The 26886-nt window shown below is 45.0% G+C and overlaps 1 protein-coding gene across 1 annotated transcript; it reads left to right on the forward strand.

Annotated features, from left to right (window-relative positions):
- The first annotated feature begins 738 nt into the window (after positions 1-738).
- vat1 (vesicle amine transport 1) lies at positions 739-26886 on the forward strand. Its single transcript, XM_040159510.1, has 6 exons — positions 739-1374; positions 7857-8064; positions 18889-19059; positions 20345-20434; positions 22220-22461; positions 26034-26886. Exons 1-6 carry the CDS (start codon positions 949-951, stop codon positions 26304-26306), a joined length of 1410 nt encoding a protein of 469 aa, XP_040015444.1. The 5' UTR covers positions 739-948; the 3' UTR covers positions 26307-26886.

Below are 26886 nucleotides of genomic sequence, written 5' to 3' on the forward strand. Positions count from 1 at the left end.
GACAGGTTATAGAGTTTGATCAAAAACTGGCGTGACTTCAACGCGGGCTCATATTTTTCTGAGCTGCCTTTCCGGGGAAGTTGCAACAATGAGCCGTACGCAGGCCCAAAGTTCCTGCAAATCCCATTGTAGAGCAGGCAGCATAAACAGACGTTTCCTCTGGGTCCTCCTGTTCCAGCAGCACAGACCTCGCTGCTGAACACGCGGCAGTAAACAACCAGAAACAAGCAAACGCCTGCTGGGAGAAATGGCAGTCCATCAATGACATCTGAGGGGCCAGAAGTGCGCCGTGCTCTGAACCCACATGTGTCACAAAACGCGGACGCAAAAAGAAAAATTCACGCGCAATATTCACTCGATAGTGGCATCTTTTGTCTCTCGGGATATCTCTCCTGTACCGGTCCTTGTCTGTGGATTTATTAGAAGCTTCTCTGTATTTGACAAGCAATTCATTTCCTCTGCCCACATCAACTTAATAACCTAATGGAGACCTGCAGCAATCAACAGATGCTGCAAGGGCTGGTTTCAACTTTATTTGCCTTTTAGCCTTAATGGACATTTTTTGCAAATCACCCCTCTGCTTGATGCAATATAGGCTCATCTTATGGCCCTACCCAAAGAGCCCAGCCCACCCAATCCCACACGCCAATCCCCGAGCCTCGTCGGCTCTCCGTGTTTTCCAGCCTGCCTCTGTCTCGTCCCACTCACAGTCTGTCAGAGCGCAGCGTTGACAGCCACTGGCCACCGATCAGCCCACTTTGTCGGGATTTGTGTCTCCATGCAAGACTGCTGAAAAAGAAGCTCTGACTCTCGCATTTTCTTTTATTTGCAAGGCAAGCGTTCGCAGCCAAGCAACAAGCCCGACCACGGCAACAAAAGCACAAGAAGTGAAAAGCCTCTGAGTATTTTTTTTTCTAGACCCATCAGTGTCTCACAGCTCCCTGCACAATGTCTGGAGAGGACGCACCTGCCCAGCAGCAAAACGCCGTGGACCAGAAGCAGGAGAACAAACCAACGGAGGAGCCCAAAACCGAGTCGCCCAAGACGGAGTCTCCCCCCGCCGGCGCCGCCGAAGCAGCGGCCACCCCGGCGGCGACCACCGAGAAGGTCCCCGAAGAGGACGCGTTCACCTATCGCGCCCTGGTGCTCACCGGCTACGGCGGCTATGATAAAGTCAAGCTGCAGGTGAAGAAGGGCAAGCCGGCGCTCAAGGCTGGCGAGGTCCTGGTGCGGGTCAAGGCTTCCGGGCTGAACTTCGCCGACTTGATGGCCAGGCAGGGGCTGTACGACCGGCTGCCGTCCCCGCCGGTCACCCCAGGAATGGAGTGCTCCGGGTTGGTGGAGGCTGTAGGGGACGAAGTGACAGACAGAAAAGTAAGCACACACGACTCTCTGCTTTTTCTTTTCTTGCCACTTGAAGTCACGTTTTACTGCGCGTTTTACTGTTTTAAATTACGAATTCTGGTCTCGCTGCGTTTCGGTGCCGAACAGCTACATCTGGATATGGGCGTGTCAGGGCTTTGCTCGCTGCTCAGGCAGCGGCGCTTGTGCTGTACACGCCAAGAAACGGTTTCACCATTTCATTCATTCAAGGCTATTAGGTCAGGTAGTCCACGCACAAACAGGCTAATAACCCAAACTGGCTTAGGGTTCACGTTTGATGTCTGCTTCATCCATTCGTTCACTCGTGCGTCGGAAAGAGACAGCACTTGTCGTCTCAAAATGGGAAGCGTTAGAGCCTGGCGGTGTGTTCACGATGCATTTGATGTCTCCAGAAGGAAAACCAAAGTGTGAAAATGACACGAGTTGAGCACAATGAAACCAGCAGCAGGCGTCGCCCCTCTTTTCGGCCCGGTTTTCACATTTTGCGCACCAGCGAGCAACTTCGTGCAAGCTTCCGAGACACAGGGGCTGCTTGGGGGGGACGTGGCCTCGGCGGTCGCACGCAACATGTGTGCCGTAAGTCTAAGGTCTAAACAAACACACGCAAGCCCGTGGGATGCTTCGCACCCACCCGGCTGCACCTACGCTGTGCGCTCTGCCGTGCGCCAAGGCGCGGAGAGCTGTGTCAAGCGAGCCGGAGGTAGCCAGGATGAGACCGGAAATGGGACCGTTTCGACTTCAAAATTAAGGCTTTGCGTCTCAGCCGAGCCGAAGCGAACGCGAGAATATAAAAACCAGGGCACAAGAAGGGACGGTGACTATCTTAACAAATCCTGACTAATAATATGGCCTACTGCTAAATGTGGTCACGTGCAGCGCATATACAAGCTATAAGTCTGCAGTTGTACATAATGCTGCTTAGGCTCTAAGTGGCGCTAAAGACAACTGTAAAAATAGCAATTTGTATGACAGAAAATAAAATTCCACTTCGGTTCATATTACACCAATTACTGCCGTTACTTAGCTTTCAATAAGTGAATTAACACGGGGCTTTATTGTGGAGACTTAGAGGAGCCGCAGTTGTTAATGTGGCTGACTTGACACCGGTGGCCGGACCGGAGTCACCGACGCCTTTTGTTGCCGGGAGCGACGGTGGCGCACAGACGCACCGCGCGGAAAGGGCGAGGCGCGACGCAACGGACGGCGTGCTACGAGAAATGGGATCGGTCGCCCTCCCCGCCAACGGAGGGGCCCGTCGCCCCAGTTGTGTTCATAAAATATCCCTCGGTCATCGCCGTGTCACGATTAAAGTTCAAACCCCGCGCGCTCTCGGGACAACGAAGCCCCTTTTTTTCCCCGTAACGTGCAGCCGCGAGGGGCGATGTGGCGATCGAAGGGGGGATTATTTGCCGCCGTCTTGCGTTGCATGATGAGTCACAGGGCCTGCGCGTCTTTCTCCCCGGCTGCATCGCATCACCACGGTAACGCCTTTGCAAAGACGGATAAGCCACCCAAAAAGAAATAAATAAAATAAAATAAATGTTACACATAAGCCAATGTTGACTCACGCTCACTGATGTGTGAGCGAAATATTTTCTCACATCAGCCGCTTAGGAGCCGCGGATAGCCCCGTACACGCGTGTGTGACGCGAGTGCAGAATCGGTGCATCTGGCTGGGAGTGGCACGCGATGTCTCACAAGCGTAGGTCCATGTGGATGGGGCGACCCGTGCGGAGTAATGGGAATGTGATTGGCGATGGGTCAGCCAGTCTCAGCCGGGACCCGCGGAAGGTTGAGACCCGGGTGTTTCTGAAACACTTAATTGCTTCTTTCCACACTGTCAATAATGTAGATTGGATTTAAAGGTCGTGCTCGACACACACACACACACACACACACACACACACACACACACACACACACACACACACAGCTTGTCATCAAGGCCTCACACTTCCACATCCCCCTTTGTAGCTTATAAAATTAAGAGCCAATCCTCCTAATGGATGGAGATCTCTCAGATCTTTTGGCAGCTAACTCAGGGGGAATGTGCTGACCCCGATGGCGCTGAATCTTTGGGAGGCAAATGACTCGCTGCAGCCTTATCAGTCTGGCTGTCAATCTCTGTTTCCCTCAAACACACACACACACACACACACGCGCACACACACACACACACACACACACAAATATGCGCACAAAGACGTACGATAATGGGCGTGTCTGGGTGTTTGCTCCCCATTCAGTGTACACGGAGCTGTGAATACACTGATGTGATTTAATTAGGTAAAGCGACTTAAACATCGCTGGCTAAGTAAAGTGTGATTTGGTTTTTAATTTAATCTTTGCAACATTTATGTCGTCCTGAACCTTATGTTCTCAAAATGTCAGTGCCTGCTTGTCCACACAGATATAAGAGTAATTTGAGAGGCTTTTGTTCATTTAAAAGTGAGCTTTTGAAGAAAAATATTGTTATATTTCTTATATTATGAGTATTGAACCCATAGCCGGCCCCTAGATATAAGGTTGTTTCTCTGTAATCCAAATGCCTTTCTATCCTGTGCTGTAATATGAACACGCAATGCTGAAAAATGCAGCATTTGCACCATTTTTGTCCCCTAGTCTCTCTCTCTTTGGTTGGTTTATTTTTTCATTGCTGGCCGGCACTAATGTTTGTATATGCATTTATTAGCCACTGCGTGCCCCATGTTTTTTGTTTTAATTACTGCTGCCAGGCAAGTGTGCCCTGGAAGGACAGTAAAGTTGAGTGAAGTAATACTACAGTGAGCTCACCCCATATGACCCGCGAGGGAGTGCGGGGAAAAGCATAACAGTGAGTTAGCGAGGGATGAGGGGAAATATCACAAATCACGCCAAAGCTCCCGTGACACTAAACATCAGCACTTCTTTCTGCAGACCTACTTTTTTTTTTTTTTCTTCATTTTTTATTCTCTCCCTTGGTGAGTTTTGGTAGGATCTGACCCATATGTTCTCAATTACCTCCCTTTGGCCCACATTGTCAGTCTGGTATTTCCTCCATCCCTCCTTCTCTCCCTCTACCCATCTCTCCTTCCTTCTTAGAAGCTCTTGATTCTTCCTCCATCAGTTGTATTGTCGGTGAATCCCTCTAACATGCTGCCCTCCCTTTAGGCCATTGACTCTCCTTCCCTTCTTTTACACCAGTCTATCCTTCGGGACATCTATACCCTCCTCCCTGTCATGCTCCTCTATCCTACATCTACCTCTAGCCCTGATCACAACACTCAGAGCTTGCTTTCACACTCTACACGGCCTGTTGACAGTTGGCCATGAACTGCTGGGTTAAAGAAGAAAATCAGATGTTTTTTATTTTGCTCCCCCCTTAAGATTGTCCCGTGTGGTTTTCCATAAATTCTGGAAATTTCTGAGATTGAAAGTGTAGATTTGCATCGGGGCTTCTAATATTAATCGAGCTGTACAAGCAAGATGACGAATAATGGTATTTTTTGTAGGCGTGATAAGGTGATTTGCACAAGTGGGTGCAGTCAAGTGCAAAAAGCAGCGTGTAGGCCCTCCTGTCACAGATTTTGCTGTATGTCAGCAGGGCGTGGCTTTTTATCTTACCATCATATAAACCGTAATAGAGCACAATAACACCCAGTGTGATATTACGTTTCCTTCTAAGTACATTTACAGGAGCCACGAGGGGTGTGGGGGGGTTACATTTAACCTTCATCTTATGCCTCGACCTGACTCAGTAAAACTGTATCTGAATTTTTTGCTTGTCCTTTTTTTTTTTTTTTTTTTTTTTCCCCGATAATTTTTTGCTGAGCTCATCAAAGCTGCAAGCAGCTGACTCGGAGGCCCACATACCCCAAGAGTGAATCACCATCTGATTAAGTCCATTCATATACAGTTAACTGGAAGTGTCTTTGTTCAGCGCCCTGCACCCGTGACCCCAACTGTGTCTACATTTGATGCATTTGCATGAAGGCTGGGAGAGGAAATGCGAGAAGCGCCTGTATGTATTTCTGTGTCACACTGTGAAGATGTTGTAACAAAAGTGTCACAAGGCTCGATCGCTTGGCCTTGAACGTTCCGAACCGGTTTCTGTGTGACTGACAGTAACTCACATCCTTTACGTGGGCACGGAAGAAAAGCTGCAGATGCATTTGAATGTGATGTGTGAGTCATGTTTGTGTGTGTTTCCTTTAAAAGCCTGAACTCCCCTCTCTATTGATTTGTGCCTTGCTGTACCCCCAATTAAACCAGCAAGGCTGATGAGTTTGAAGACTCCAAGAGTAAAAAAAAAAAAAAAAAAGGGAGATGGAGATGGGAGAGAGCGAGTCAGCATGAATAACAAAGGGAAAGAAAGAGAAGCAGGCCACAGGGAAAAAGTGAAAGTATAGTTTGAAAATAAACCAAATGACTTGGCCTCAGAAAGAAAGATGCGGGTATGAAAGAGAAAGAGAGAGGGAGATCTCTCTAATTGGAGTGGATAGACAGTGAGGCGCATGGCTCCCTCCAGACCATTAGAGAGGCCCGGGTAGAGAGGGTTTGTTCCCAGGAGGAGAGAGCTTGTCTTATGCTCAGCCATGGGGAAGAATCTGGCAGGGACTCTGATGAGTGGAGAGAAGCCAGGGGAGAAGATGGGCCCCATTGTCCTGTCTCGCTGATGAGGAAGAGGCGATATAGGACACTCCTCGCAAGGGAAAGAGAGAAAGGGGACGGTGAAGACAGAGTGAGACAGCGGAGGATGAAGAAACGGGGGGGAGGCGTCAAAGAAGCCGGCAAGACGGAGACACAGACAGGATGAGACGGGGGACTGGAGAAGGGGAAGGAAGACGTTCTAAAGTTGTAAGAGGAAAAGGAGTCAGGAAGTGAAAGAGAAAGGAGGGAGGAGAAAAAGCGAGGAGAATGGAGAGGGGGCGGGAGATAGAGCTGTGTCGAGAGAGGTGGATGGGGGGGGGACAGGAAGAGAGTTATAATGCTGCAGTCATCTCTGTTTCCTGTGTCCCTCGAGTAGGCTTTCCTGATTGGTTGGTGAGGGCGCCGGGGGGAAGTTTACATCGGGGCTTGTCCTTCTGGAAAGAGACAGTTGTTTTTCAAGGACAGTTTGGGAGCAGAAAAATCACAAGATGGTGATCAGGACACGCAGCGTGTTAAACCACACCTGTGGCTTCCTCACTTCCTCAGCACAGGGGTTCCGAAGGACTGAAATGGCTAAATCTTAAATGATAATCACATATTTACCATATAAGGAAAGATTCTGACATTTACCCTATGGTCAAACTTCAGCTGAGAGAATAATACTACACGACACTGGATATTTAGCACATTAGTTTCACTATTTTCCTCCATAACGTCGACACAGTTTGGTTATTACTCTTACTTTGCAGTGATTTATCGCTTCCCTTGTTTGCTTGCACCCTTTAAGAGCAAACTCTTTGGGGTTTGTTGGACAAGGTGGCCGCATGTTTGCATGTCTCCCAGTGTTGTGAGCAGAACAACAAACCACAATCACGTGATTTCCACTGCGACAAAGAAACCGTGAGGCCGCAGATGGCAGGATCCTCCAAACTACATCAGGCTCTGGTGTCGAAACCTCCTGGGGTACTGGGCTGTCAGTGGATCCTCTTCGCTTATTAAGTTAGATATTGTAGAATTTAGGTTTAGTTTAATAAAATGGTTTCAAAAAGTGATTATAGACTCGGATTCCCCTCCGAGAGAATTCTTTCTTTTGGTTCTTTCTTCCAAAAACAAATAGTGAAAGAAAGCAAAGTTTTAGCCTCGGCTTAGTAATGCCTCAAGTGTCCGCGTCATGTTGTTCATACAAATCTCAGCTGTTTAGAGAAGGATAACTGCAGAACAGTCCGATATCTCTCACTGCTCCTCCGGTGCATTAGAGCAGTGGTTCCCAACCCTTTTGTGTCAGACGTAGCGCTGCCATTCTCCCGGTCAGATGAACTCAAGTACCCCGTCATTGATGCCACCAATCAATGAGACAAATGCGTTTGTTTCAAGTCATTTTCAACTGATCCTTTTTGAACTATTACTGATATAATAGTGGATACAATTAATTAATTTTTACATAAGTTGAACTGTCGGTTTTAGGTTTAGATGAGTTTGGTTAAGTTTGCATTTTTAGTGCTACACCTTGGATCGGCAAAAGCTGGACATTTCCATCATTTATTCATCACTTTTAATGAACTATTGCAACCATTTATCCATTAGTATTAACAAACCATTTCTCTTTGCTTCTCTACTCGATTGATAGCTGTTTTTTCTCCGACTCTTTTACTCACACCTTGTGTTGTTTAGGTGTTTTCACTGACTCAATATTTGGACATATTTTTTTAAATCCAATTTAACATTTCCATTTTATCTGCTGGCATTAGCACACACAGTTTTCATTAAATGGAAAAAGGTGCAGATTGAGAGCCCTTTGCTTCGCCTTCTTTTCAGCCCGTGTCCTCCTCTGCTTTCTGTTCCAGGTCGGTGATAAGGTGATGGTGCTGAGCCGCTTTGGGCTCTGGCAGGAGATGGCGGTGGTGCCGGCAAGCCACACCTTCCTCATCCCAGAGGGCATGAGCTTCGAGGAGGCAGCAGCCCTTCCTGTCAACTACATCACTGCATACATGATGCTGTTTGACTTCGGCAACCTTCGGCCCAACCAGAGTGTACTCATCCATGCTGCTGCAGGTGCTGAGACAAATACAAATATGGAGAAGGATACACAGCATACATGCACATAAGGGGACACATAAACCCTTTTTTTTCATGTCAGTCTTAGGTTGGGAAGGGGTGCATAACTCCCCATGAATGGTCATTAATTTCAGTGATATTGAATTCAATATAAATTGATTAATAATTCATTCTCAAATGAAAACAAACATTGTTTTCCTGTTTGCTTTCAGAGCTACGACTAACTGTCAGTAGCTCAAAGTTCCAATATAAGTTTATGTTGTAATCCTGCAGCTGAAAACCACATTTAATCAGCTTCATCTCGCTGTCAGCCGAGCAATCCTGCAGTGAACTCTGCTAACTGTTCTGTAGTAAGTAGGCACACAGTAGATCTACTCAAGTCCTCTGCAGAAGTGCAACACAAAGACGCAAAGCTTGTGCTATTGTGTTGAGGAAACATCCTGTAATACTTGCCAGACTCCCTCCTTCTCTGTGCATCCTGTTTAATGCCTTTCTTTTCGATACAAATTATGGCCATAGGAGAAGGTCCCACTGTTCATTAGTGCGAGATATGGCTCCGTGAGTGCACTCCCCAGTACTGCACTAATACTGGAGCACCTGCCACCTGGACTGTGAGGTCAAAGTTCAGAGTGAGTGGGTGGGAAAAAGATGGGGATTGAGGGAGTAAAAGCACCTGTTTTGGGGTGTGTTGAAAAGACCCTGAGAGTATTTAATTTTTCTGTGTTTACACAATCAGGCCAGCTGGAGAGAACGAGACTGAATTAACCGAAAGGAAAAAATTAGTTTCTCTCTCGCTATCTGCCGGTGTACAGCTCTCACTTTTCCTCTGGTTCCCACTCTTCCTGTACAAAGGCAGTCTGAAAGGGATCCCTCGACATTTGCGACAGTGTGCGGGTACAGATGGGTAAGGGATGTGAGCACAAAATGAAACCTGAGCCTGTTTTCTCTCTGGGAGACAAAAAAAAAAAAAAAAAAAATGACAGAGAGCTCTGGGAGACTGCCAACCCAGGTGGATGTATCCCTTGGGATTAGCACAGTGATGCTGAAAATGAATGAATTTGCGAGACCAACATTAAACTGTATTTTCCCAGAGCTGAGTGACAGCTAACAGACTCATTGCTGTGGGACTGGTGGTCACAGAGGAATCCCAAATGCTGGCGTAGACGATATCATCCCGCCGATGTCGCTCATCCCTGTGAGCACGCGCACAGTGTGTCAGAGGTTTTGCTGTGCAGAGTGTGTTTGTTATAGGAGGAATGCTGTGGAAGTGTCATGTAGGACACTTTTCTCTGCTGCTGCTTCGGTTGAGGCGGCGTCTCTGGTTTCTCAGGGCAGGCTGCCAGTCTTGGCTCTCCAGCTGTCCGGACATCAGGATTGTTAAAGTACATTACTGAGGCTATGACAAAAACAGTTGCTTAACTGTTTGCTTGCCTGCACTCTGTCATTTGTTTGCCTGTGTAAATAATTATCACACTGTATGCTCTACAGCGCAGCTCTGTTGAGACCTTGAAGCTCTGTAACAGCGGTGTGCAGGATAGAAACACCTTTTGTGAAAACGGTGTTACCAGTGAGTGCGATGTGCACATTGTTCTCTAAACACCATCTCCCTGTGTCGTGGGGCTGCATGGCTCATATGGTGCCGGATGCTGTGTGTGTAAGTGTGTGTGTGTGTGTGTGTGTGTGTGTGTGTGTGTGTGTGTGTGTGTGTGTGTGTGTGTGTGGGTGTGGGTCTGTCAAAAATTGTTCCTGTTGTTCTCCGATTAGAGAGATCAAAGGTATCTGCTGTGACTGGGCCAGAGAGAGAGAGCAAGAGAGAAAGCAAGAGTGTGATTGTGTGTTATCTGTGTTCTTCTCAAGTGTGATATTTCTTTTGATTATGAAGAAAATTATAGCCAAGGTTACATATTACTTGCTAAATGTATTCCCACACTGGAACTTTTTATTTTATCAATATTTATATAGCAATGTAGCGCTGAATCTATAAATCCATTAGCTGATCAACCGAAAATTATTTTTAACGATGAACAATTTTGATAATCAATTTAAAAGTTTTTTGATCAAGCAAAAATGTCAAACATTCACAAACATTTCAAAATTGCAAATAGGAGGTTTTGCTGATCTTCTCAGTTTCATATCCTTGTCGATTTGAATATCTTTGCATTTTGGACTGTAGGTCAGACAACGCAAGCAATTTGAAGTCTTTAACTGGCTCTGGGAAATTGTAATGGGCATTTGATCAGTATTTTCTGACATATTATAGATTAATCAATTAGTCGATAATAAAAATAATTGTTAGTTGCACTTGTGCAGAAATGTAACCTAAGGGCGTGGTTCAATTTTTGACTTAACATGAAGCTATGTGTACCATATTTATTTTGAACAGCTTTTAGAAGCTAGAGGAGCTTTCCAGTATTTCATAAGAAACAAGCAAACAAAACAAACAGTTCTGAACATGATCTTCTATTTTTTCTTCTTTCCTAGTCCTGATTTCCTAGTCGTGACTCCTCAGATTTGTCTTACTACCCGTCCTGGGGATCCTGACCCTGTTGCTTTGAACCGCTAATGTAAGGGACCTTCCATGTTCAGCAACAAATTGTGATTATAACCCACTCAGCCGTCATTTCTTTGGCCGTAATGCGTCACTTGAAGATGTGGGACACCACCATTTGTGCATCAATTTAGATTCCCTGTTCCACTTTTAAAAGCTCTCAAGAATTGATCTCTTTTTTTTTTTTTCAAAAGTATTTGGAGTCAGAATCGATTCTAAGTAACACATCAGAATACAGAGCATGTTTTGTATTTTGATTATGAAACAGTTATTAATCAGTAGTCTGGTACTGCTCAACCCTGCCCACAGCTCAGTGAACACCCCATTTTACCACATTCAGTATTAGTATGTGGTTAAATGGCTTTACTTCACATCGTCAGACTGTTTTTCATAAGGCTTTGCAGCTGACAATTGCATATGAAGTGGTGTATCCAACTACACAGCAGTAATTTGGTGTGCCAGACATTCCTGCACAACACTGCATTCCTGCTAGATCAGTTTGTGTTGAGCAAAGATAAAATAGTGAGCTTTCGAATGAGATTAACTGGGCCTATTTGCACAGCCGAGATGTAGCGGTGGCACAGAACAGAGTCCCTCAATCACAGGGTATGGTTAGGAAATTATGATTTAAACCACTGTGATTTTTATTGTTGGCCCATATAAGATCTACAGCTTCTTATTGCAGTAGCCATATACTCTGTGTTTGAGGAGAAAGTTCTTTTCTTCTACCGTCCTAAATCTCTTCATTAGTGCATCTTTCTAGTAAATGCTTGAGGGGCTCATCCTCACTGACCGGTCTCAAGGTTGACCTGTTTATTCTCATAATAATCCACTGATTTAATCACTCTAGAAAAATAACCAGCCTTCCTTCAGATTACCTTGTTCCCAAAGTCCTGGAACTTGCGGATAAACAGTTAATTCATTCTAATTAATTAGAAAATGTAGTAATATTCTCGTAACATGATCATCTTCAACAGGTATTGAAGTTTCTGTCAAGTGGCCCTGTTTATTTTTCTATATAATAAAACATAAAAAGAAGCTCAGAACAGCCCAAAATAGAAAACAAAATCCACAAAATCTAAAAAAAATCCTTTAATTGGGAAAAATTGAAAAAAAAAAAAACTGGCAGAGCAACAGACCTTCTACCAGGATAGACAGCAATGCAAAAGGTGCTGTATGCACACAGTATATACAAGTGGCCAAGAGTTAGATGAGAAGATTCTCAGATAGCGTTCTCACGTCTGAATATTATTTCCCTGAAAGTGTGGTGAACTTTACCTGTCAGGATCAGAGGACCAGTGCAGAGTGTGTGACTGGTGCTCTGACTCTAGTCGGTCATGCTTTTTTGTGTGTGTGTGTGTGTGTGCGAGTGTGTTTTGTGTGTGGTAGTGTGCGTGCGTGTGTGCGTGTGTGTGTGTGTGTGTGTGTGTGTGTGTAAATAGTCCTCAGCTGCCTCTCGTGGGTCCGCTCCTGTCCTCTCTCTTCAAACAATAGCCTGTTGTATTTCCTCCCATCGTGTCTCTCTTCTTCATCACACATCTGCATCCTCCGTTCTCTTCCAACCCCTCCAGCCCTCTGTGACCTCCGCTCCCTCTGCGTGACCTCGCCATATCCGTGCTCGAGTCCTCGTCATCGGGGAACGTGCGCACGCTTCCCCCTTTGTTTTCCCCTGAGGGCTTGGGTGGGGGGAAGTTCAGCGACATTTGGATGTATCTCATGGGTCTTCCACTGTGCCCCGTCAACAGCTTTTCCTCTGACCTCTCCCTGAACTGGTCCTAATGTTTATGAACCGTGGCCAGCCACCCCGGCCACCACACCCACGCTACACATTCCTTCATGCATATGGGGCTCCGCTGCTTCCAATGATGACGTCCCCCTCTGTTTTATTTATGAGATCTTGAGTGTCTGCAGGCCAACGTCAAGTGCTACGCATTGTGTTGCAGCTGTGGAATGCAAAATATGAATTAGGTGGAGCTGCAGGAGCCTGTGTCATCAACCTATCTGATGGATGTGCTTCATGGCTTCATTTGCCTCCATGTGCAGGTCAAGACTTTATGACATTTTGGCACCAACGCTGCCGGAGTTCATGGTTTAAATTCCAACTGGAGCTTCTCATACTGTAGAAAAACATACTCGCTATAAGGTGCTTTGGTCTACTAAATAAAAGATGTTATCTCCTCTCATAAAACGCCACAGCAATGCATTTGAGACTTGTGTGTTAGTTTCCACACATGCTCAGCGCTGTTCAAGCTGGCCCTGGTCAAACCCTTTATTTTCCCCAACAGCCAATTACGGTGGCTCCAATACTTTTGCAGCTGCCTCTTGTTGGAGTGTCTGTGTGCGGGACTGGGTTACACCAGGTTACACTGAGGATTATCTGGGAATGCTTGATGTTAGAGGCTTCCAGCTGCTGCATGTGGGTGCAGTACAACCTGGAGAGTGATGGATGACAGCAGCCACAGTGCAGGGGTTGAGACCCTGTTAACGGTAATCTATGCAGTTGGGCTACTGATTCTGCAAGTCATTTTACAGCTATAAATTTAAGTTTTAAAGCTTTTTTATATATCTCTGTGATATGCTTAGGTTCCTTCAACGTCAAATTAAGGGACTTTCCCGGATAATTTAATTTTATTACAGATTTATGTTAAGGCCATCAGTGTTTATTATTTCAATTTAGTATCTGAGAATATCTGAGCAAATTTAAGGCACTTTGTCGTTGCAGTTGGTAACAAAACACCGAGCCATAGTTGCCAAATTCCGCCATGAGTACAGGTACTGGCAAAAACAACAGAATTTGAAAACTTTGTGAGTGGATGTTTCTTGCTGAAATGATTCCTGGGACTTGTATGTGTCTTTTCTCTTGAGGTTTTTACACAAGCTTGGACCTTCGTATTTTTATCAAATACCTCTTTTTGTCATCTGTCATTGTCTATGCCGAACATGAACATCTTGAACCCTGGATGCCCGAAATGACTCCTCCCAGTTTGTAACTCTATTAACTTAGTCTGACAGTGAAGGTGAATTTCTGGCCTTAAACATATCTGTGCCTCGATCCTAGAGAAGTGTGTGTTTTTGTAAGTTTACTGTAAATGCTTAAAGCAAGCGGAACAGGTGGCTGGATCTCTTGGGTTTGGTGAATGAGAGCCCCGTCCTGGTGTAGATCTTCATGACTGCTGTCAGACCTGTAGGCAGCGCCTCAGGCCTTATGAGCCTCAGTGCGCCGCAGATTGCAGATTGGACTGAAAAATAAGAAGCAAAAAAAATGTTTACGAAGAAGGATTATTGCAAAAAAACTTGTGAGCTATGAGGAAAGAAAGATTTCTATGTATCGTATTTCTCCCAAGACTTCCCCCTAGATTATTTTTCTCATTGATTATTCACCAGCTGACAAAGCCACTTGCTATTTAAGTATGATGTAAAGTGTAGTTACATCTCTCAATTTTATAGATCCATCGTTCCTGGGAGCCATGATAAAAGTCTGATGTGCCTTGAGAATGCCCCCCCCCCCAACATCAGTCTGCTTGGGAGGTCTTACCCTAGTTTAGAGAATGCTAATTCACTCTGACCACTAAGCGGGAGTCTGGGCTGTGTGGTTGAACTGTCTCTGTGTTCCCCGGGCCTGGCATCGCCGGCGGCAGATCAGCTGCACTGATAGGAGAGGGAAACCAGGGCAACCTCCAACCTAACCTGCCAATCCCATTGCTCGCTCGCGCTCTCATCGCTGCAGTGAAAAAATGACCCCATCCACCCCCACCCTAACCACCGCATACAGTTGCAGGTGTATGTGAAACCCGTGTCAGGACACCTGTTCGTGTGTGTGTGTGTGTGTGTGTGTGTGTGTGTGTGTGGCATGACAGGATGCGTGTGCACCAGTTCATATTCCATATTCCATTCTGCAGACGGGTTCATGGGAGGAAAGAAAGTGTTATATAGTCAAAATACATTTTATCATGTGTTTTTCTGTGTGCTGTGTTTGCGTTAGCTAGAAGTCTGAGAATCCTTACTCAGGAAATCACAGGGACCCCCTTCACACACAAGCAAAGGATGTTTGTTTTTTTTGTTTTTTTTTAATTCACTCACTCAGAAACTAAAATTGGGCTTCCTTTATGCGGCATGGAGAGAAATTTACCATCAGAGAGAGCACATTACGCTGCTCTTGTAGCCCCACAGTGCGAGCGCACACACATATACACACAGGCTTTACACAGTCCTCCCAGAAAAACACCAGGGTTACATAATGCAGAGTAATACCTCAAGTGTACACGTTCACAAACACCAAAACGCAGCTCCTATCACCGTAACAGGACACATATCTGAAATCTCTTATAGAGCTGCAGACAGTGGCAATAAAATGTTCATTTATTTGGTTGAGTTTGTTGATGTCGTAACACCGCCACAGCGAGTTTGGGTAAAAAGAGATGCTTGGGTCCACATTTGTATTTCATACTTTGTCAGCCGCTAACACCACAAGCTAATGATAGGTTGAGAAAGACGAGAGACCTTCAGGAAATGTGGAAATGAATGCAAGAGAAATCACACAAGACACAGACACATAGCTGAGAGACAAGGGACCAGTCATCTCTCTGCTGTTGACAGTAGCCACATGGCGACCACGCGTCCCCCACTTGAGATCAGTGACCGGCTCATGCGGTTGAGAAATGCTGTGACGAGACATCGCCTTTATTTAGACAAAAAACTCGAGGTCGTAGCTGGAAAGTAGATTGAGAGATGTATTAATCGGGACGACACAGACGTGGTATCCATCCCATTGTTTTTTTATGAATTTGAAAAACATTTCTGATGTCCCCATCCGCCCCTGCTGTTGAACTCTGGGTGTGGAGCAATAACAGTGGCCTCAGTGTCAATCTGGATTCCACTGTGTTTTGGGGAAAATTCCTCTTTGCTGGTAACAGTCATGCTATGGAAGCCAAGTGCAATTTCTGCCAAAATGTGAGTACGTAAGGATTCAGGGAAAGACAAAACGCTACTGTGTATCCTGTTTCTCCCCAGGCAGAGGAAAACAAAATAGATAGGTGGACGCTTTTTTGACGTTTCCTTATTTACAAGTGTAAACAATTCAATTTAATCTTGAGGAGAACAAATGCAATTAGCAGCAAGAATTTGCCTAAGATGCGTTCTCTACCCTGAGCAATGGATAAGTGTTTGTGGATGGTCTTAAATCAGGCTATACCCCTACCAAGAGAGATGATTCTAGTCTGAGGAAATAGATGTAGAGGGGGAAACTATAAATCAGGAAACCAGGGAAGCATCAGAAACTAAAGCACTTGGTTGATAAAAAAGTGAATATGTTAATCTCTGTGCATATTTGTGAAGATTAGCAGATACCAGCAGCTATTCAGGACTGTTCAAGGCTTTAGCTCCACTCCTCTCTCTTTTTTTGATCTGTGTATGTATGTATGGATGTGTGTGTGTGTGTGTGTGTGTGTGTGTGTGTGTGTGTGTGTGTGTGTGTGTGTGTGTGTGTGTGTGTGTGTGTGTGTGTGTGTGTGTGTGTGTCAGATGAGGTGGGGTGCAGTAAGGGGTTCTTGGCACGGCTTAGCAATCTTGTGATGGGAGATCAGGAGATTGCTCTCAGGGGATTCAGAAACACGAATTTTCTTCGTCTTCTCTCTTTGGGAAAAACTTTTTTACGCACCCCAAAATATCTAATTATATAAATGACGTGTTTTGTCCTGTTGTCATCCACCTAACGATTTAAGGCTTGATTGGAAAGTAACTCTCTGTTTCCTTCGGTAGAAAAGAAAGCAATATGATAAGAATAAATGGTTGTTTCCATAATGCTCACCGGCCTCATCAAGGAAACACAGAGGGGGAACCACTGATTTTATGACAGCAGCGTTAGTTAAATATTAATATGTGAGTGCCGGGCTTAATGGATGCATCAGCCTTCTGGACACTTCTTCACACCTGTATCTGAGGGGTCCTACTATGTGACAGAGCCATTTAGTAAAAACGACTCTTAAATGCATATTCAGCATTTTTTCACTTTTCTCTATCTTCCTTCATGTCTCCCAGAAACAGTCACCCATGCACATGAGTCAAAACCCCGTGGATCAAAGGCGAACTTTGCTTGCAGTGTTTGTATGTGTAAATATATTTATGCAAATACATTATGGGTATATCACGTGTCATTGTAAATACACTGCTCATTAAGTTTCCTCTAAGTTAGTAATATACAAAAGCCCTGACACATATTCACAGGGGGGCCGACTGTCCAAAGTTTGGTGGCTACTAGGAGGAAAGACTGAACCCAGTCTGTGAAATATATACTAATGACAAACTTGTTATTGCCATCAAATGACTCTTACATGTTCAAGGGAAGAGCAGTCAACGAAACAAAATGGCTCCCTCTGCTCAGTCATTGCTTGCAATTTGGCCCGAGGTTTCCTTGGCAACGCAAACCTGGTTTTTTCTCACTGAGGACAGGGAGAGATGGTGCTGTTGTAACGCAGCGGCAACGGCACTCACATCCAGCAGCAACAGCCTTGACTTTGTTTTTTCATCAGTTCTCCCCTCTGTGTCAGCACGCGTGATTATAGCAGTGAAGAGTGGCCTCTTCATCTCACATGGACTCTTGTGGCTCTTAGATGAGAACCACCAATCAGAAATGGTTTTTGGTCTTTACACTGAAATTGAGGATAGTGAATAAGTCTATTCAATTAATTTCCTACATTTTTTTTTTTTTTTTCTTTGGAACAAGTTTTTGTGACAACTTTTCTTAGCTGAAATAAAAGGATCTGATAGAAATCTTTTCGCATATTCGCACCGAGTGACTCCTGGTCAGAGATTAATAAAGGAGATCGTTTGAATTGGCCTTAATCATTGGATCTCAGTTTGTTTGCTTTTTGCCTGTGTCAGTGCTGGTTTTATGTGATAATGCAGCCTCAGAGAGCAACCGCCAGGATATCACTGAGGAAATTGTGCTATTCGGCCGGTTTACTCACTCCATATAATTTTTACCCAGAGATGAAGGGACCAGAGGTGTATCACTGTCATCTAATGCACAACGTTGTGCTCATACAGCAGATATAAAGACATGATACTACTGACATTAAGATATTTAGTAGATATACATGATCAAACATCATGAAAGAAATTGAGTAATCGAGTAATTACTTTACAACCTGTTGTAAAATGTGTAATTTCTGTGTGTCTGTTCTCAGTTTATAAAGATAAAGGAACAAGAGTTTTCCATTGACTTCACGTGATAAAATCACAAACGGACCAAATGAAAAAAATATCATCCTCTTTGGTCGCTTTTTTCACAAGTCTAATGAAATTTGCAAAGGCCTTCTTGATTTGTATCATTCATTTTGTCCAAACCTGTCCAGCAGCCCAGCTATGCCATTACAAATGGATGTTATTTAAATGCATATGTTGCTTTGTGCTGCTTTATTCTCTGGCATCAGATAAGACGTGCTCTTTACTTGGTCAGGCATAAATGACCTTTATGGATGCCTTTCATTTCAAGTCCTCGAATCAGCCTCCATTTCAAACAAGCCACTGCTTATCAGTAACCTATTACTTCTTGCTCTGGACGCCTTAGCAAACACTGGCTGAGGCATTTTCCACAACTATGTACACACTTTCAAATACAGTGAACACAAACACAGATATCCCAAACAGCCACTGAAGCACACGGTCTGGCAGCACTTTTTCTTTAAAAGTTATCTTGGACAACGTGGCACATTTTGTTTCCAGTTGGCGTGGTTATAAGGAGCTGTGTTTATGCAATTTGCGATAGAATGTCACCCAGTTCTCCTTTCCTAACAAAACAGACACCTCAGCTACATTTTTTTTTTTTCCTCCCGTGGAATTTTAGGTAGGTTTTTTTTTTTTTGAATAAGGGAAGCAAAAGAATTAGATGTGTCATTTGAGCTACAATGGCTACTTTCTTCGGAGTTGGATGTTTGTGTCTCTGCATCTGTGTGTGGGTGTCTATCCTCCCCAGGCCAGCTGGGGTAATGTGATTGTGTTCACTGCGCTCTTTACATACCCCTGAGCAAAACACATCCACGCTGTTATTGACTGTCTTGTTTTGGGATAATAAATCATGTAAATCACATTTACCTGCCATGGAAAATACGTGTGGAATGGGAATTCTCTGTGTTGCCTTGAACAGCCGCACTCAGTTCATCTTGAATCCTTGTCAGTAGTCTCTGCAGTAGAAATCCATCACAAGTCCTGCCCGGGCATTGATATTTTTTCACCAAATCGTAGCTATTTGATAACCCCTTCTCTTCTTCCTACAGGTGGCGTGGGTATCGCAGCCACCCAGCTGTGCAAGACAGTGAAGGATGTGACTGTGTTTGGCACGGCATCGGCCAGCAAGCATGAGACCATCAGCCAGGGTGGAGTCACGCATCCCATCGACTACCGCACCAAGGACTACGTGGAGGAAGTCCGCAAGATCAGTCCGAAAGGTGACACTCTCGAACATCTGCACTGGGAAAAGCGCTCTTAATATGGAGTTTGAGGGTGGAGGGATGTGCGATTGGTAATATTGTTAAATTAACTGCCCAGTGTAAACAATCTATAAATCAGGGTTTACAGTAATATGCGCTGAGATTGTTTAATAAGACGAATAGTCCAGATCAATATATTCCCATTGGCACAAAGCAATACTGTGTGACTGCAGCATTTGTTGAACAGTGCGGAACAAAGCGCAGACAGTGAGATGATCCGTTTTCATACACTTTGCGTTTTTTTGGGGGTTTTTTTCTCATGACACAATCCTCAGCAGCGCTGGCTGCCATGTAAACTAGACTGACAGCATAAAGGGAGTCATTTTCCCTACCAAGCAAACTCATTGCACTAGGCAGTAACTGTATTCTCATCGCCTTCGATAATGTATCTGCAGAGTTTTATGTAGATGTGGCCCTCGACTCACTAAGAGCGCACAAAAGACGCCGCTTTTCAACAAAATGAGACAATGTCCAGTTCCTGTTTCTTCTTTTGCCTACTGCTGTGTTCCTAGCAGGATGGAGACGCTTATTATGCTGGAGGCTCATTTCATAGTCCCCTTTCGCAAACCCGTCTCTGTTCTTTGTAGCATAGAGAGAGACAGACAGAGACAGATAGGAAGAGAGCGAGAACTGACACTTTAGACAGAATGTATCTAATTAGAACCCTGGATCAATGTGCCGCCCTGCTTGCTACCTTTCCCTCTGTCTTTGGCCCTCCGTCAATTTATCTGTGCTGTGGTCAAGGCAGAGTCCTGCTGTGAGCCTCCCGCGATAAATAGAACCAGGGTTTCACGGAGCAAGGAGGGGTAGCCCAATTTGAGGAGCCCCCTCTGGCACAAAGGAACGTCCATTACGGATGAGCCTACATGGCCAGACATTAATAAGCCACAGAGAAACCTTCACAGTTAGGTTACCATGCTTTACCATCTGCTCAGAGACTGGTTTGTTATTTGATCCACCCAGGAATGGAATGAACAGTGATGGAGAGATATTTTATCCCTTTTGACTAATAAGTGTCAAGAATGAAAAAACGTAAAACAAGTAGGATCTCACCCTGCTCTCCCCTCCGTCTCTCTTGGCATAGTATGGGTTCCTCTTCACGTAAACATGGCACAACTTGGCTACACTCACTACTCCTAGTGAACTCTGGCATGCGGAGGGGGCTGCTGAGGAGACTTGGCAAGCTGCTCTCCCTGAATTCACACCAGTGATAACTGTCCCCTTCCTATCTCTCCTGCTCCAGGGCTGGACATAATACTGGACCCTCTCGGAGGATCAGACACCCATAAGGCCTACAACCTGCTGAAGCCTATGGGAAAACTTATTACCTATGGTAAGTAAAAAAAATAAATTATATATATATATATATATATATATATATATATATATATATATATATATATTGTCTACCTGAGAGTCAAACAGTAGTTTCCAGTAACCAGCACTGATACAAGGGGCTCGCTAGGTAAGGATAGGCAAGAGTTAACAAACAATAACTTTGGTTAACATGGTCAGTCAGGAAGAATGTTTGCCTATTTCACCAATCCCCACAGTTTTCCACACAACATAATCAGATTCAGAAGCGCTTTTATGTGGCAAAGTCAAATAAAAATTTCAACTTCCACAAGCGAACTGAAAAGTCTTCTCACGCAGCACTTGCCCCCCAGGCTGAATGTACCTCTCCAACCAAGCTTCTCCAGATTTTTAATTTTTATGTAATGCCTAAAGCCAAACATGTGGTTTATTAAGATTCTTGAGTGCTGCAGAGGAAGCAGGAAGCACTAAAGTTACTGTAAAAGTTACCTGCACAAGCTAGCCGTTATCGACAGAAATGCCCATGAATAGGATGTGCCTTACTGGAGTTCAAGTTTTTTACTCATATACATTTTCTTTAGGCTTTCATGTGATATTTTTTTTTTTTAAACATTGCTGCCATTTACTGCAAGATAACGCAAGCATTTGGAGCACTTTTGGAAACGCAGCTGCAAATTTAGTCATTTTGGACTGAAATAGTCACTAAAAAGCTCTCCAGCTGAAGAATATTGAGCAAATCAGTACAGTGCATAAAACAGTCATGGGTTTCCACTCTTGCCGTAGATTAAAGCTGCTTCCTGGTGGGCAGTGTGACCTATCTGTAGAGGTCCGTGTCCTCAGTGTGCTGCGTGTCATCCGTGGGAAGGCCTTTACGCTCGCTCTGTTGCAATGCCAATCTGGAACCAGCATGCATGCAACAGTGGGCGGGGTCGGCATCCATGGAGAACAGGGCTTTGCCTTTGCATGTTGCACAAAAACCCACTACCCGGCATGGTGCCCCCCACCCTCGCCCATTCACCCTCTTTCACCCCTACAGAACCCCCCCCAGCCCCCCCAGCCCAACCCCACCCGCCCGGACCCTCTGTGCTGGTTGCTTCTCTTCCAGCTTATCAGAAGTATGCATGGCGGAACAATGGGCGTTCTATGCACACGAAACCTGGAATGTGTCTGAATGTAGCGGGCTGGGTCCCTCTCTTCTCTCAGAGCATGCTTTGTGTCCCCTGTTTTCCCCCGAGAGAGAGAGAGAGAGAGAGGCATACACAGTGAGAGCATCAGAGGCCGTGTGAACACACAAGGAGGGAATAGGAAGGTGATGTGGTGACAGTCAGAGCTGAAGTGCTGAAGAGGTTTTCAGGGTGAAAGGTGTAGGCGGGAGTGTGAGTGTACAGGGGAAAAGGGGTGGAACAAAAAAATAGACCAGAACTAATGAGTAGAGGCACCTGACAGGACTTAATGTTGATCTGACATTATTCACTCTACTATTTTTTTTTCAATAATTGTTTGGCCACAAAATGTAATACAATTGGAAAAGATGAGACCTCAGCAGAGCCCAAGTCGATGTCTTTAAATTGTTTTTGTTTTTTGTTTTTTTTAAGCCAACACTCCGAAATCCTAAGACATCCCATTTATAATAACATAAAACAGCAAAGGCAGCAAATCCTCACATTTGAGATTCATGTATAGACAGGGATTTAGGAATTTACCTACACAGAGACACATGCACACACCATCTTTTGATAGACTTTCTCTTCGAGGCAGTAGAGATTTAGGCCCTTTCCTTCCTTTCGAACTCCTTCTCCGTCAGGTGCGGCCAACATGCTGGCAGGCCAGAAGAAGAACTTGCTCGCCGTGGCCAAGAACTGGTACCACCAGTTCTCCATCCACACGCTCAGCCTGATCCAGGGGAACAAGTCGGTGTGCGGCTTCCACCTGGGCTACCTGGACGGGGAGACGGAGCTCATCACACAGGCCATGAACACCATCCTGGATCTCTACAAGCAGGGCAAGATCAAGCCCCGCATCGACTCCACTTGGTATCTTGAGCAGGTCTGTGTCTACTGGTCTCCCCATTTACACCATAGTCTCGTATGTGGATTGTGTTTGGATTGATTCAATTCTGTACATGCCCTGTAAAGACAATGCACATCACATTATCTCATACAACATTTGCATTTTTTCTAACCAGGGATGGGGGGATATGATGATATATACCGCAAGACAATACTGTACTGTATCGTTTCTACCATTTCAGCAGTCCATTTGATGTCTCTGTTTGTATCAGGTCGTTGCAGGCAGTGTTGCAAGTCACTGAGGAGGGCTGCTTTTTGGCAGTAGTGGATTTACAAGTATTTTCCCTCATAATATAATATATATAAAGTATATTTAATTTAACCGAAAACAGATCTCGTCTGTTTAAAACAATTTTTCAATTGAACAACCAGCAAATTTTTTATATCACAAAATATATCTCTATCATAATAAAAAAATTAGAGATGCCAGCAGAAGATATTTCCCTCATCATCCTCCCTACTTACTGAAAAACTCGTGTGGCTAGATTACCAGCCACATATATATTGAGCAATACATTTTCTTTGATCTGTATGTGACTATTTGAACTAGCATTTATTTAATGTCTGCCTATTTAATGTCCACCTAGGTTGAATCCATACTCAAAGGTGTATTTCCAATAGACGGCCTCCGTATTTGGATTTCAGATCCATTAATGCATGGTTGTTAGTGCCACTAAATGCATCCCCGTGCACCTTCAGTTTGAATGACCAGATGATTCATTGTGCCATTAGTGCATTTAAACATGAATGACATGCATTTTTACACCGTGTGCTTCCAACCCAGTCGCCCAGAATGAACGTGAATGCCAGGTGGGTCTCTGTGTTTGGTAGTAGGATCCGCAGGAGCTGGGTGTGGCCCGGATTCAATGAGACTCACATTCAACAAGCAAAGTTTGTCCCCAAGAAGCACTGTGCCTCCACTATCATAACTCACTCCGCCAGACAGAGTCAGATTGTTGCCGACAAAATTAACACTGCTAGCAGATATGAATAGAGAGAGTGTGAAAAACACTGAGAGAAAGAGGGATTCAGAGGCTGACATCTTCTGTTGTCAAAGTCAGAGCTGGTCAGTATTTTGGCCTGTGCGACCGCAGCCGGAGAGAAACACCCGCTGTCTTTCTTCGCCATCTGACGCTCTTTCTCTGTCTCTCCATCTGCCTGCTCTTCATACCAGACTCTTTCTCTATGTCTTTAGGTTATTGACTCCCTCTCTGTCTCTCTCCATCCCGCTGCATTCTCTCCTTCTCCCTCCTCACAGTGTACCTTTTTTGCTCTTTCTCTCTTGTTGCTATGGTGACATCCTTTAGTCTGTGTGTGTGTGTGTGTGTGTGTGTGTGTGTGTGTGTGTGTGTGTGTGTGTGTGTGTGTGTGTGTGTGTGTGTGTGTCTGTCTCAGGGAGGGGCCCTGAATGTATGAGAGAGAGAGAGATTGAAGGAGTGTGGAAAAACAGAGGGGAGAACAAGGTATATCTCAGTCTGGCTTGGTGTGTAAAGCTTTCCATGAATGTCTGCAAACATGGATGCCTGTGGTAGCATCAGAGACAAAAAGGCGTTGTGCGATAGTAAATCCAATACTCGATCACTTCTTACAGCACGCGTACCAATGCCACGCCCTGACCCCATCCGTCACAGCCTTTCTTCCACTGTCACTCTTTGTTTTTGCTGCAGTAATCAATACACATGCTGGAGCAATATTTGGAAATTTGTATTATCTCTTCCCCCCTGCAGTTTCTCTCGGTTCATTATCCGCATCTGCACTGGTACCCAAGAGGATAATGGTCATGTCTGTAGCTGCAAAAAGCGCACTCGAGTCGGAGATGCCTGGGAGCCAGAGAGGCTGATAGATCTTAGAGAGCGCAGGGTGTAAGTGGGTGGAGTCGTCAGAAGAGCCCCAGCCGCTCTCACTGTGACTTTCATTCACATTGAAGATGATTCTTATAATACCCGGATTCAACCCTCCCTCCCCTTCAGTTTCAGCGAGGCGTGTTCCTCATCTGAAGGACACCAGTTGCTCCCTTCGTCCCCCTAGACCCCCGCCCCTCCACTTCGAACTCCCACACTCCCCCCTCTTTCCCATGTGTCTGAGTCGCCAGGGCCACGTTTCAGCCAGGCTTTACGTTGCTAGGAGATGGCCCCGTTGCCGTGGCATTGGTCGTCAGGTGGTCTGCCTGCCTCGCACGAACATGGGGATTGGAGGAAGGAGGGAGGGGGAAGTGATGGAGACAGGAACAGACAGTGGACAGAGCTCGGTGGTCAAGAGGAGGGTGGGGCCCGTCTGGCTGGGATTCTCCTCTCATCATTATGATTGACAGTCAGTAGGATCATTCCATCTTTGGATTGGGGGGGTTTTAGCTGATTACAGCACACGAGTGTCTGTCCGCAAGAGTAAAATGATTCCCCGAGTCCTTTTAAATTCAGCTTCTATGTGACAACGAGGACACGGCGCTTTGGTGCCTAGACTAGTTTTCTTAAGACAGTGTCAACTGTAACAACACAATTGTGACTTTGGTCAAACATCTTCTGTGATAAACGTTGGATTAGCCGCTTCTGATTTTTACCACCATTTCAACCCAGTAAGTTATGTGACTTGTGCTGGGGATTTACGAGCGATGACACACTATCTTCCAGCAGTGGTTTATTGATGAACTCATCTGCAATGGCCCCCTCCATCACTGGAGAACGAGTTAATACAATTAGAAACATTATTTTATTGGCCTTATTAGTGAGTCTGCCCAGTGAAAAGAAATTAAATCACTTAAATCTGAGTTACAACATCACAACATCACTTTACAGAAATCATGATATAAGTATTCAAATTAGAGTCATTCTTAAAAAATCCAGCACCTAAAAGTGACCCAGGAACAAGATTGGAACCAGGTCTCAGAACCAACAATACCCCCGTCATTCATCCCACAGGAGTCCGCAGCCACAGCTCTGTGAGCCTGCCGTTATCCAACGCAGTTGGAGCAAAGATGAGCTAGAACTGAAACAAATGTGTCGTTTAGCAGCATTTGGACATTTAATAAGATAAGTAGTGGTTTGTTTTTCCCTTTTACAGTTTTCCTCAAACCAAGCTGTTACTTTTTCTGCATCATGTCTCTATTTCTTTCCTACTTATAATCCTGAATAATGAAAAAGAAATTTCATTATATATTTATACTTAATAAATTCTAATATTGAAAGTATGTCATCCCTCTGTTTCTTTGCTTTACGCTGCCGCAACAATTTCATTTCCTTTCAAAGATTATTAAAGTCACGTTCAGGCAAATGTGATTTCACATATACTGTATATTAAAGTAATATTTGAGAGGTGTACGCTTCGAGCATTGGTTTCTAGTCTGTGGTGTCAAAACAGAATATTATAAGCACAGAATGCAAGGAAGATCATAGTGCTGTGGAAATGTGTTGGTGGAGGAGAAACTGGCTAGTACTGTGTACCCTAAATAGATTTTTTCTCAATGACAGGTGTATTTAAATCTTCCTTGCCCTCCTTCTTTACGCTTTCAGCTCTCCTTATATAACGGTCTTTCTCCTTTCGTCCTTCCTCCAGGTGGGCGATGCCATGAGGAAGATGCAGGAAAGGAACAACATCGGCAAAGTGATCCTCACCACAGAGCCGATGCCCGAGGAGGAGAAGAAAGAGGAGCCCAAGAAGGAGGACAAGAAAGAGGACAAGAAGAAGGATGACAAGAAGAAGGATGACAAGAAGAAGGACGATGGCAAGAAGGAGGAGAAGAAGGACGACAAGAAGAAAGAAGAGCCCAAGAAGGAGGAGAAGAAGGAGGAAGAGAAGAAGGAAGAGGCCAAGAAGGAGGAGAAGTGAGAGGGAGGGATGGATAGTTAAGCAGACCAACAGGGAGTTTGTGTCCTGGGAGCAGGGGGTGTGGTGTGGGATGGTGGGGTTGGGGGAAGGATGGGAAGGAGTTGGAAGGGTAGATTACAAAATTACCACACCGCTGTCTGTCTTTCATCTCTTCTGCTTCACCCTCTTGATTCCACAATGGCAGTGATTACTCAGGCCTGGTTCCACCCACCTCCCCCTCCCATACCATTTTCTAGCCTTTATCTCAAAAAAAAAAAAATCCAATCACTTTTACCACCTTGCAAGCTCCAAACTCTTTTCCGTTGCCTCAAAAGATCAAGAAAACAGCTGCAACACTTGAAAGATTTTTCTTATTTGGAATGACAGAGACAAGGGAGCCATGGAGGACTGTGGGTAGGGTCCAGGCTTGGGGCAAATTACTGTTTCCTTGACAACCATAATCCCCGCTCGCACTCCGGCCCCACCCTCGACCCCCATGCCCCTCTGCACCTCAACTCCCACTGTGCTAAATTGTTCTGCTCTGACTTCCACCTGCCACCCTCCCAACCACCCCTCATCCCCATCCCCAACCCCTCACTAT

This window comes from Xiphias gladius, chromosome 3, assembly GCF_016859285.1.
Source record: "Xiphias gladius isolate SHS-SW01 ecotype Sanya breed wild chromosome 3, ASM1685928v1, whole genome shotgun sequence".
NCBI lineage: Eukaryota > Metazoa > Chordata > Actinopteri > Istiophoriformes > Xiphiidae > Xiphias > Xiphias gladius.